This window comes from Lipotes vexillifer, unplaced genomic scaffold (genome assembly GCF_000442215.2).
Source record: "Lipotes vexillifer unplaced genomic scaffold, Lipotes_vexillifer_v1.1 scaffold788, whole genome shotgun sequence".
NCBI lineage: Eukaryota > Metazoa > Chordata > Mammalia > Artiodactyla > Lipotidae > Lipotes > Lipotes vexillifer.
In genome coordinates, this window is record NW_006791862.1 from 1,992,806 (window position 1) to 2,005,515 (window position 12,710).

At 38.8% G+C, this 12,710-nt stretch overlaps 1 protein-coding gene across 3 annotated transcripts in view; it reads left to right on the forward strand.

Moving 5' to 3' along the window:
- BCAS3 (BCAS3 microtubule associated cell migration factor) overlaps nt 1–12,710 on the forward strand; it is a 592,536-nt gene that overhangs the window by 209,315 nt on the left and 370,511 nt on the right. For all 3 annotated transcript variants that reach the window (XM_007464906.1, XM_007464904.1, XM_007464905.1), the window contains exon 15: nt 5,237–5,501. In XM_007464906.1, the coding sequence (XP_007464968.1) occupies nt 5,237–5,501 (265 nt within the window). The remainder of the gene's footprint in view (nt 1–5,236; nt 5,502–12,710) is intronic.

Here is a 12,710-nt window from a genome sequence, read left to right on the forward strand (position 1 = left end):
CCCCGGTACGCGGGCCTCTCACTGTTGTGGCCTCTCCCGCCGCGGAGCACAGGCTCCGGACGCGCAGGCCCACGGGCCCAGCCGCTCCGCGGCATGTGGGATCTTCCCGGACCGGGGCACGAACCCGTGTCCCCTGCATCGGCAGGCGGACTCCCAACCACTGTGCCACCAGGGAAGCCCTGGGCATCATTTCTGAATTCAAAGCAGTAAGGTGAATTCAAAGCAGTAAGGTGAATTCAAGGAGTAAGGACAGCTTCAGTGATGTTAATTCCTTTTGTCAAGAAAGTGGATACTTTTCAACACCTGCTGTAAGAGAGGCTTTGGGAAGCACATAGGAAGTATCTGTAGTGGTGGCAGGTGAGGGAGTGAAGGTTGGAGGTTGGGTTCTATTTGCCATCCACTAGTTACATCTATACAACCATAAATCAAGGTATAGAACATTTTCATTGTCTCAGAAAGTTTCCTCCTGCCCTTTTCAGTTAGTCTTCTGCCCCACTCACACCCTAGGAAATCATTGCCATTACTTCATTTTTAAAAAAGAGTATCTTTTATGTAATTTCTAAGGTTTGGTGTGGGGCTGGGGGACTGCTATTTCTGGTAAGTTTATTTTTTTTTCTAGCTCCATATTACAGACTTCAGGCCAGTATCAGAGTCATTATCTGAGTTCTAAAACTGCAGATTTCTTGGCCACGGCTCCCCCAAGACCTCCCAACACCTCCTGAATCGTAATTCTAAAGGTGGGACCAAAGGATCTGTATTTCCTACAAATAATCTAGGTGCTTCTTAGTCTACTAAAAGTTAGAGAATCTCTGCTTTAGATTTTAGGATGTTAAAATAACGCTGAATTTTAAAATTGCTATTATTAGTTAATTGGGATTGGGGGATCAATTTGCGACATAAATTTGGTGCCTTGTGCGATACTCATTTCTGTATCTTAGATGCTTAAATGTAGTAACAGTTAATACTAGTGCTCAAATAGTCTTGTTTTATATGTAATTTGAATTCAGCCTGTTCTGTGAATGAAATATACACTTGAGTTTTTTTTTGTTTTGTTTTGGTTGTTTGTTTTGATAAAATGTTGTACGTAATTATTCCATATATGTCTGCTATATTAGATTTTGGTTGCCCCAAATATTGTTTGGATGAGTAAATCAATGAAATTGATTTAGATTGCTGAAAAAAATACTTGTATAAACTAGAATTACTGGCATAGAGCTGCAATATGTTTTAAGGAACAAATACTTCAGCTTTCTACAGGCCTAACTGGTTTCTCATAGCCAAATTTTACATCATTACAATAAGAAGCAAGTGTGAGATGTTATAAATAGGCCAAATAATACATTTAAAGAGCAATAAATTATATAACCGAATAGAAATTTGCAGAACATTTAATTAAGCACTCTGTATTTCTTATTTATATCTCATTAGTTAAGAATTCTGACATTTGCTTATTTAAAAGCTCCAAATTGATAATAATGAGTGTCCTAATGAGGGTTCCCAGTCTTTCTTATTTTTAATAATGTATGAAAAACCACCCAACTTGTTTGATAACATGAACAGTTGTATCATTTTGCATTTTGTGGATAGGCAACTTGTTATCCTCTGTAATGTTATTTAAAGGATTAAACTTTCTCTAGTTTCTTGACAGCTGATGTCTTTAGCAACTCTTCTCTGCTCGTTTATGTATCCTGATGTGTCTTTAAGGTCACAGAGCAGAATCACTTCTCTAATAGCAGTTTTCTAAGTAAGCTTTTAGGTGGAATTCTGTCTTCTTGCCTTGATACTGTTTGTTAGTACCACCTCATATCAGAAGTATTCTTAAAATGAAATTAGGAAACTTCTTTTCATTGACAGACCAGGAAGTCATCTTGATTATAAGTGTTTTGGAAAAAGGTTTTAGATAACATGGTTTAGTTCCGCTGTGGATGGAACATAAGTTACTCAGTAAGCCTAAAGATAGTTTTCTTTAGATGTTTGATTCTGGCTTGTGTTAATGCATTTGATACTATAATATTAAATTTGTCTGGTACTGTGTTTCTTTTCTCTTGCTTCTGCTGTTTACACTTTTCTTCGTCCTACCCCTTCCTTTTCTCCTGCTTTTCTGTAAGTCGTTTAGCTAAAAGTTAGTGTAAGTGAAGTAGAGAGGTAAAGCACTTGAGGAATGACTTTTTATTTGTAATTCTAGAATTGCTGGGAGTTAAATTTCTCAATGTAAAGAATCAGGAGATTCTTTAATTACAACATTAATGTGTCATTTGGATGTGTCACAGTAATTGAAATGGGCAGGCATGCGGCTCAGTTTGGGGTTTGTCCATGTATTGATAATTTTGGTCTGTCAGTTGTCTAGCAATGAAATATCCTGTTTTGATGTAAGACTAAAATTTCTTTTTTATTTCAAAAATTCCAGGCTCTTGTACTTTGATGAATACTTATAGCTTTTGCTTGTAGAATATTTCTGAAGTATTAGTCAAGATTTTAAGCAGAATTTAGGCTTATTTGAAGATTTAATACACCGAAAATCGGCTTCTTTGACTGCTTGAGGAGTTTTACTCACAAGTTTTAAATCCTACTCACAAACATCTTATGTTTATTTTACTATATTTTTTGTCTGGGTTATTTTATTTATTTATTTTTTTTGCGGTACGCTGGCCTCTCACTGTTGTGGCCTCTCCTGTTGTGGAGCACAGGCTCAGCGGCCATGGCTCATGGGCCCAGCCGCTCTGTGGCATGTGGGATCTTCCCGGACTGGGGCACGAACCCGTGTCCCCTGCATCGGACTCTCAACCACTGTGCCACAAGGGAAGCCCTGGGTTATTTGTTTTAAAGCACGGTTTGACATTTGTTTTACGTGATGAAAAATTATTTTAGTTTATCATTTAGTCAACATAGAAATCTTTCTTAAGTATCTGTGATTTACCTTTTTTTTAAAAGGCTTGGTTAGAACAATATAGAATTTTACTTAGCTGTCTTTTTTTTTTTTTTTGCGGTACGCGGGCCTCTTACTGCTGTGGCCTCTCCCGTTGCAGAGCACAGGCTCCGGACGCGCAGGCTCAGCGGCCATGGCTCACGGGCCTAGCCGCTCCACGGCATGTGGGATCTTCCCAGACCGGGGCACGAACCCGTGTCCTCTGAATCGGCAGGCAGACGCTCAACCACTGCGCCACCAGGGAAGCCCTACAGAGACATTTTTGTTCATGTTCTCATCATTAGATTGATATCAAGATGAAAGTGATAAATTCAGTTTGCTAATTTGAAAATACTGGGACTTCTGTATTTCAGTACCTGATAAATGTCATACAATTTAGTGACTAACTTTACCTAGATTAAGTTTGTGGCCAGTCAGTTTTTCTATAAAATTTTTTTCTATAAACATAGCTGCATTCATTGATTTACATATATTTTCTAGGGCTACTTTGTCACTGGAAGGGCAGGGAAATAGCTGAGAGAGACCATATGGCCTGTAGTGTTTGCCAACCACTGCAAATACATAAGTTTTTTCTTTTTTTTTTCATTGTTATCAGAGTGGTTTTTTTTAATTGAATAAGTTTGACATGTAACATTGTGTAAATTTAAGGGGTACAGCTTGTTACTTTGATACATTTATACATTGCAGTGTGATCGCCATTGTACCCATATTTATCACATTATATAACTGTACAATATTATTGTCTGTATCAGTATACTGTGCATTAGATCTCTATGGCTTATTTACTACTCGTTATAAGTTTGTACTCTTAAACACTGTCAGTCTTATCCCTGCCTCACATCCCCTGGTAACCACCATTTACTCTGTTTTTTTACAGGTTTGCTTTTCTTAGATTTCACATATAAGTGATACTGTAAAGTTATTTCTCTGTCTGACTTACCACGTTTAGCATTATGTGTTCAAGGTCCATCCATGCTGTCACAGTTAGGAGGATATCCATTTTTCTCTTGGCTGAAATATTCTGTTGTGTATATATACATGCCACATCTTTTTTCTCCATTCATCTGTTGATGGACATTTGGGTTGTCATTTGGGTGTTTTGAGACATTTTCTCTTCCCACCTTTCTTTAGGGTCCTATATCTGTGTCTGTTGAAGAAACTTCTACTTAACTTTCCTTCAGTTACCCTCATCTCCATTGCATATCCATTCCCCTGCATTCACTCCCACAATCATCCTTCCAGAATTGAAATCTTGACTCCTTATTTCTTAAATAAAATCCAGACACCTCTTGCGCTGGCTTTTGCTCACTCTCATGTTGTTTCTGACATACTGAACTACTTGCTCATCATTTCCATCTTATGTCTATGCATCTATATCAAAAGTAGAATATCTGCATATATCTAAATTAGAATGTCCATCACTCCTTTCTTTGTAAGTATATCCTACTTCAAAACTCAGTTTCAGAACCCAGAGCTATTCAGATCATGTGTTTTTGTTGCCACTCCTAACCCTCTACCTTCTTGAACATCTCCTTTTCACCTCTCAGAAGCAGATTTCATATTTTCCTTCCTTTTTGTTACCACTGTGCCTCAAATGTAAGATAGTTATTTCATTTTTATATGTTATATTTTTTGCAAATTTCTTATGTCTTTTCTTCCTGGTAGGCTGTGAGCCCAAGGATGATTTCTTATCCACCTCTTTGTTCCTAGTGTTTATTAGCAGGGTACCCAGTGAGTATTCGTTGAGCGAATGATTGGATTAATAACTTCACCTGCTTTGTATAATGTATGTTTTAATTTTTACTCTTCTATTCTTGTTTGGAAGGTAAATTCCTTTAAAGAAATGAACATTATCCATATATCTTTTTTTTTTTTTTTTAATATAGCTCTATAGGGTGAAACCACCTAGGTCCTATTTTCTGACTTGGCACTGTATACAGCAAAGGACAGAATTCCCTCTTGTAAATCTTATCAAATCCCTTATGTGGAGTTTTGATCAGTATTCACCATGAATCTAATCTTTAGAAGAAACATTTTGAAAATATAATCTGATGTTAGGTAAATTTGGTAACCAGGCAGGCATTTCTTTTTTAAAAATCATTAATTAATTAATTATATTATATTTTTTTATTATTATTATTATTTTTTTTGGCTGCGTTGGGTCATTTTTGGCAGATTCTTAACCACTGAGCCACCAGGGAAGTCCCCAGGCAGGCATTTATGTTCATATTTAGTAATATGTTTGTGATATTCTTAGGTAAATCCAAATAGTTTCAGTCTTTTTTTTGTTTTTCCTTGTTTCATTTCTAGGTACAAGACATATGCTTCAGCCATGACTGTCGCTGGGTTGTGGTCAGTACACTCCGGGGGACTTCCCACGTTTTCCCAATCAACCCTTATGGTGGCCAGCCTTGTGTTCGAACACATATGTCACCACGAGTGGTAAATCGTATGAGTCGTTTCCAGAAGAGTGCTGGGCTGGAAGAGATTGAACAGGAACTGACGTCTAAGCAAGGAGGTCGCTGTAGCCCTGTTCCAGGTCTATCCAGCAGCCCTTCTGGATCTCCTCTGCACGGTAAACCCAGTTTTCTCTCTCTCCACTATTCCCAACAGTTCTTCTTCCCTTTATCTTTCATTTTCGAGATCTGGAATAAAATTAACCCATTTTTCTAATTCATTCATATGAAGATAAGATCTTGGGCTCATTTGGGGACCTTCTTTTTTTAAAAATTTATTTATTTTGTTTATTTATTTTTGGCTGCATTGCGTCTTCGTTGCTGCGCCTGGGCTTTCTCTAATTGCGGCGAGTGGGGGCTTCTCTTGTGCACAGGTGGTGCACCTGTGGTGCACAGGCTTCTCATTGCGGTGGCCTCTCATTGCAGAGCACAGGCTCTAGGTGCGCAAGCTTCAGTAGTTGTGTTGTGTGGGCTCAGTAGTTGTGGCTCACGGGCTCTAGATCACAGGCTCAGTAGTTCTGGTGCACGGGCATAGTTGCTCTGCGGCATGTGGGATCTTCCCGGACCAGGGATCGAACCCATGTCCTGTGCATTGTCATTAACCACTGTGCCACCAGGGAAGCCCGGGGACATTCTTAATTTATTAAATCATTTAATAAATTGAAGTTAATATAGTAATGGTGACCATTACCATGCTACATTAACTCCCTAACTTTTTTTTTCAACTTTAAATTAAATATTTATTTGTGTGATTATGTTTTAAATATGTCTCTGCCACCAGGCTGTTAGTTCTATTAAATGCCCATTCTGTATGAACAGAAATTATTACAGTGCCTGCCAGGGACAGAGTAAATGGAGATCTGTTGAATGAATCAACAGATGGATGGATGGATGGATGGATGGATGGATGGATGGATGGATGGATGGAGGAGTGTGTGAGTGAGCGAATATGGAAACAGCAGTCCCCAGGCTTCAACACTCCTGTTGTGCTGGGAATTCTGCCTTCTATTTTTTGATAAGTTCTCTCCTTCTTCCCCAGTGACTGTCCCCTTTCCCCACCCTAGCAGAGGCCACACCACTCTCCTTGGCCCCAGGGGAAGAACCAGATCTCTTCAGCTCACTTGCCATGCTCAGCTAACTCCCTAACTTTTTCAGTATATAAGAATTACTTGATGTCATATGTACGGAATATGATGTTCAAGACTATTTTCATAAATTTGGAGATCGAATCTCATATCTATAGGTCTTTTCCAGAAAACTCTGGCTTTAACCAGAATCAGTGCTGTAGTTCATTAAGAAATATTTATTGTTGGAGAGAAATAATCTTGAGTCGTATGTATTTTAGAGCAGCATTTGCATTTTATTTTAAAATATTGGGTTGGCCAAAAAGTTTATTTGTGTTTTCATAAGATGTTATGGAAAAACCCGAACGAACTTTTTGGCCAACCCAATACATCTTTGGGGGATTTCTAAAAAACCCACGTATTAGTCAGTATTTTATCTAGAGCAAATAGTTGTGTAACCATCACTCCAACCAATAAAGGAAACATTACTAGAACTCCATTTTTGTGCCCCTTTTCCATAAAAGCAAGCTGTGATTCTGATTTTTAGGGTAATCACTTCCTTACTTTTTAAAAAAGTGAACTGTTCACTTTTTTTTTTTAAAACAGAGTGTGTATATATTCATATATTCAACTTCTTTAACATGTTTGTGAGATTAATTCATGTATTTTTATGTAGGTTTAATTCATTTATTTCCATTGCTCTTATATATTCCATTGTACAAATATATTTTTACTTATTTATCCTTTCTCCTACTGTTGATGTATATTTGGGTGGTTTCTGATGTGGAGCTATTATGTATAATGAAGAGATGAAAATTTTTGTCCTTGTTTCTTAGTGCAGATGTGTGCTTATTTTTGTCTTGTTTTTGTTTTTGTTTTTTAACATCTTTATTGGAGTATAATTGCTTTACAGTGGTGTGTTAGTTTCTGCTGTATAACAAAGTGAATCAGCTATACATCTACATATATCCCCATATCTCCTCCCTCTTGCGTCTCCCTCCCACCCTCCCTATCCCACCCCTCTAGGTGGTCACAGAGCCTCGAGCTGATCTCCCTGTGCTACGCGGCTGCTTCCCACTAGCTAGCTATTGGTTTTATGTTTGGTAGTGTATATATGTCCATGCCACTCTCTCACTTTGTTTTATTTTTGAATTGAAGTGCTGGATTACAACGTATGTGAATCTTGGCCTTGATAATATCAGAATGGTTGTACCCACCAGAATGAGAGAAGATATTCGTTGACATTAGATGACACTTTGTTTTTTGGAGCATTGCAGTTTCTCCTTGACAGATGACCAATTTAGATTTTTAAGTATAGGGAATTTTATAGAGCGAGATTATGGTTCCTACAGAAAACAACCCTTATTTAATTGATTTGACATTCATATGACATAACATTAACCATTTAGATGTTAACAATTCAGTGGGATTTATTACATCACAATATTATGCAACTACCGCTTCTGTCTAGTTCCAAATATATTGTCTTCACCCCAGATGAAAACTGCATATTCTTTTTCTTTTTTGGGGGCTGCATAGCATGGCCTGTGGGCTCTTAGTTCCCCAACCAGGGATCTAGTCCGTGTCCCCTGCATTGGAAGGGCGGAGTCTTAACTGCTGGACTGCCAGGGAAATCCCCCAAACTGCATATTCTTTAAGCAGTTCCTCCCCACCCCTCTGTCCCCAAGCCCCTAGCAACCACCAGTCTGCTTTCCATCTCAATCTATACCTGTTATGGGTATTTCATATAACTGCAGTCATAAAATATGTGACCTTTTGTTTCTGGCTTCTTTCGCATAGCATAATGTTTTAAAAGTATAGCCACATTGTAGTATGTGTCAGTACTTCATTACTTTTTATGGTTGAATAATATTCCATTATATGTATGTACCACAGTTTTTTATCCGTTCATCCATTGATGGATATTTGAGTTGTTCCCACCTTTTTTTTTTTTTTTTTTTTTTTTTTTTGCGGTACGCGGGCCTCTCACTGTTGTGGCCTTTCCCATGGCGGAGCACAGGCTCTGGACGCGCAGGCTCAGTGGCCATGGCTTATGGGCCCAGCCGCTCCGCGGCATGTGGGATCTTCCCAGACCAGGGCACGAACCCGTGTACCCTGCATCGGCAGGCGGACTCTCAACCACTGCACCACCAGGGAAGCCCTGTTTCCACCTTTTGATTTTGTGGATAGTGCTCTTATGAACATGTGTGTACAAGTACTTGTTTGAGTACATCTTTGCAGTTCTTTTGGCTATATCCCTAAGAAGTTAAAGGAGCTAAAATGCTTCTGCTTGAACACACATCTTTTTGTAATACCTAATCAATTCAACATATGTATTTTTTCTGGAGGAAGTTTTAAGATAGACTGAAAAAATATATTGGTAAATAGAATCCTGGGGAGAAATTCTGCAACTCAAAACAGTTTAGGACCTTTGTTTTCTGCTTAGATGATATTTTGTGCTTTGGCCCTATTATAATTTTTTTAATATTTATTTTTATTTGTGTTTGGCTGCATTGAGTCTTAGTTGCAGCATGCAGGATCTTTCATTGTGGCGCACAGGCTCCAGAGCACGTTGGCTCTGTAGTTGCTGTGTGCAGGCTTTCTAGTTGCGGCACTCAGGCTGTCTAGTTGTGGCGCGCGGGCTCTCTAGTTGTGTCACATGGGCTTAGTTGCCCCCCAGCATGTGGGATCTTAGTTCCCCAACCAGGGATCAAACCCGCATCCCCTGCATTGGAAGACAGATTCTTAACTATTGGACCACCAGGGAAGTCCCTGGCCCTATTATTTATTTATTTTTTTAGAAGTATTTTTTTAAATTAATTAATTTATTTGTTTCTGGCTGCGTTGGGTCTTCGTTGCTGCTCGTGGTCTTTCTCTAGTTATGGCGAGCGGAGGCTACTCCTTGTTGCAGTGCACAGGCTTCTCATTGCGGTGGCTTCTCTTGTTGCAGAGCATGGGTTCTAGGTGTACAGGCTTCAGTAGTTGTGGTACACGGGCTCAGTAGTTGTGGCTCGCGGGCTCTAGAGTGCAGGCTTAGTAGTTGTGGTGCACGGGCTTAGTTGCTCTGTGGCATGTGGGATCTTCCCAGACCAGGGATCAAACCCGTGTCCCCTGCATTGGTAGGTGGATTCTTTTTTTTCTTTCTTTTTTTTTTTTTGCAGTACGCGGGCCTCTCACTGTTGTGGCCTCTCCCGTTGTGGAGCACAGGCTCCGGACGTGCAGGCCCAGCGGCCACGGCTCACGGGCCTAGCCACTCCGCGGCATGTGGGATCTTCCCGGTCTGGGGCGCAAACCCATGTCCCCTGCATCGGCAGGCGGACTCTCAACCACTGTGCCACCAGGGAAGCCCGGTAGGCGGATTCTTAACCACTGCGCCACCAGGGAAGTCCCTGGCCTTATTATTTTTATAAGAACAGTTATTATTCATGTATATTTAACTAGTGATCCATGATCTTTGAGGTTGAAATAAGTGCTGGGTGAAAACTGTCATTTAAAAAAGTATTGGGACTTCCCTGGTGGTCCAGCGGGTAAGACTCCACGCTCCCATTGCAGGGGGCCTGGGTTTGATCCCTAATCGGGGAACTAGATCCCGCATGCACGCTGTAACTAAGAGTTTGCATGACGCAACTAAGAGTCTGCATGCTGCGACAAAGATACCATGGCCGTAACATAGATGCCGTGTGCCGCAACTAAGACCCAGCGCAGACAAAAGAAATAAATAATAAATAAATAAATATTTTTTAAAATAAAAATCATAAAAAAGTATTTAAAATTTTAAAAAAAGTTTAGAAAGCTATGAGATATTCATATTTTCAGCCATTTGCAAGAAATTTTACTTCAGAAATAATTACTTACATTCTTAGGTGTGACTATTTTGTCATATAACTAAATGGTAGTATAGGTTCTTTGAGGGCCTTGCTTTTTGTGTTAAATATTTTTCTTAACTTGAATTTCACCATACAGTTTATGGAGCGAGATTTAGTGTGCACATTGGGCAGCTAGGTTGGCCAGAGAACCAGCTGTATTAGTAGAAAAATTTGGAAGAATTTATAGTCTTTATACATCTTCAGAGAGCATTCTTTTGAGTTCCTTTTTTCTTCCTCTTCTTCCTTCTCTAATAAGCATACCACATACCAGGTTCTGTGCTAGGCTTTGGGCATACTGTGCACAGAAATTAAGGTCATCTCTGCCCTTGTCTAAGGGAACATTAGACATATTGAATGATTGAATGAATACCTTTCAGTATATTTTTGCTGAAGGGTGCAAAGTGCCAGTCAATTAAGGATTTGTCATTTGTGAAAGATCAAACAGTTGAAGAGTAATATTGTCAAAATATATTATTTTCTCTCAGCATTATTGTTTTCACAGCTTTCTTCATATTTTTCAATAAAGCTAAGAGAAGGCATCTCAGAGAGGAGATTATAGACAGTTTAGCAGTACTGCAGTTCTTAAATTCCCTTTTGAAAGCAAGGAATTTCAGGAGACGTTTTCCTCCTGATAACACATGCTAAATTTTTATTATGTTGGAATTTCACCCCCTTTTTCTGTAGTTTTTTCATTTTTAAAGTGCAGACATTAGAGTGATGGTCATTTTTCTTTATGTTCTTTTTGTACCTTACATGTCAAAACAAAATGGGCATTGTTGTTGGTTAGTTCTAAAAATGATGTATTTACAGTTTGTGTGGATAAACAATCTGATGCTAGTCAAAAACAATGTAAACGTTTGAACAGGGAGGGATTCATCTTGAAAATGAATCATGGTTTGGCGGTTATTGCTGTTGTTTGTCTGTGCTCTTTTTAGCAAAGTAAAGGAAACTGTTAAATAACAGTTGATATAAGGATATTTCCTTTTTACTTTCTGGATGCAATCCAGTTTAGGTTAGGATTATTTTATCTATTTGCCATTTTTACTTAACAGAGGATGTTTATTTATTTGAAATATACTTTCTCTAAATATCTCTTTCATTTCTGGTCTTGTTGCCTGGACCTTAGTCTTAAGGGGTTCTTAAGATCCATGAACATGGATAGGAAAATATTTCATCTTTAGGATTACTATCCTCTACCCAAAAGTAAATGTTTTCTTTCATTATGGATATAGACAACACATGACAGTTATACTTGTGACATTGTCACCAATAAAAACACAGATGTTTTTGTATCGCATTATATACAAAGAAATCTTGAAGTGTTTTGTCGAGATGTATTTTGAAATATTGTTTATGCTCACCATTGCTTGGAAATTATATATATATAATGTAATAATATTACTGATTTTAATATTACATATATTGCTATAGCAGAACTTAATTTTTAAAATAAACTGATAGCTATACTTCAGTATAATAATACGGTTTTCTTTGTAATTCTGTGTATTGTATCCCATGCATTTAAAGTATTATTCTGAGAAAGAGTCCACAGGCTTTTCCAGGTTGTCCAAGTAGTCCATGACAAAAGTGATTAAGAACCTCTTACCATCATTTCTTACCTCATCTGTTTCTGTAGCCTCCAGCCTTCTTTTCTTCTTTTAACTATCACAAGCATTTTCTTTGTTAACCGTAAATAGGATAATATTCCACTTTTCTGCTTTCAGTCTTTCAGTGTCTCACCATGCTTTTAGGATGTTAGGCAAGGTTCCGTCTCACTCTCAGCTTCTTGTCCCACCACACCTACATTTCTGTACCCTTCCCTGAAAATGCCACATGTATTCATTTCTTGGCACCTTTTAAGTTTGCATACTCTTCTCAAAATAATTTTTATACCCTTGGATGCCTGCTGAAACCCTACTTCATTATGATCTAGCTAAAAGTATCACTTCGTCTCTTCAGCCTCCTTTTTTTGTTTGTTTTTTATTTATTTACTTTTGGCCACGTTGGGTCTTCGTTGCTGCACGTGGGCTTTCTCTAGTTGCGGTGAGCAGAGGCTACTCTTCGTTGCGGTGTGCGGGCTTCTCATTGCGGTGGCTTCTCTTGTTGCAGAGCATGGGCTCTAGGTGCATGGGCTTCAGTAGTTATGGTGTGCGAGCTCAGTAGTTGTGGCTCGTGGGCTCTAGAGCGCGGGCTCAGTTGCTCTGCAGCATGTGGGATCTTTCCAGACCAGGGATCAAACCTGTGTCCCCTGCATTGACAGGTGGATTCTTAATTGTGCTACCAGGGAAGTCCCTCTTCAGCGTCTTTTAAACACCTCTTTATGTTGTATGTTCTGTATCAGTCTTGGTATTGGCACTATGAATGTGATTTTATTATATTTTAATGTTAGTTGTTCATA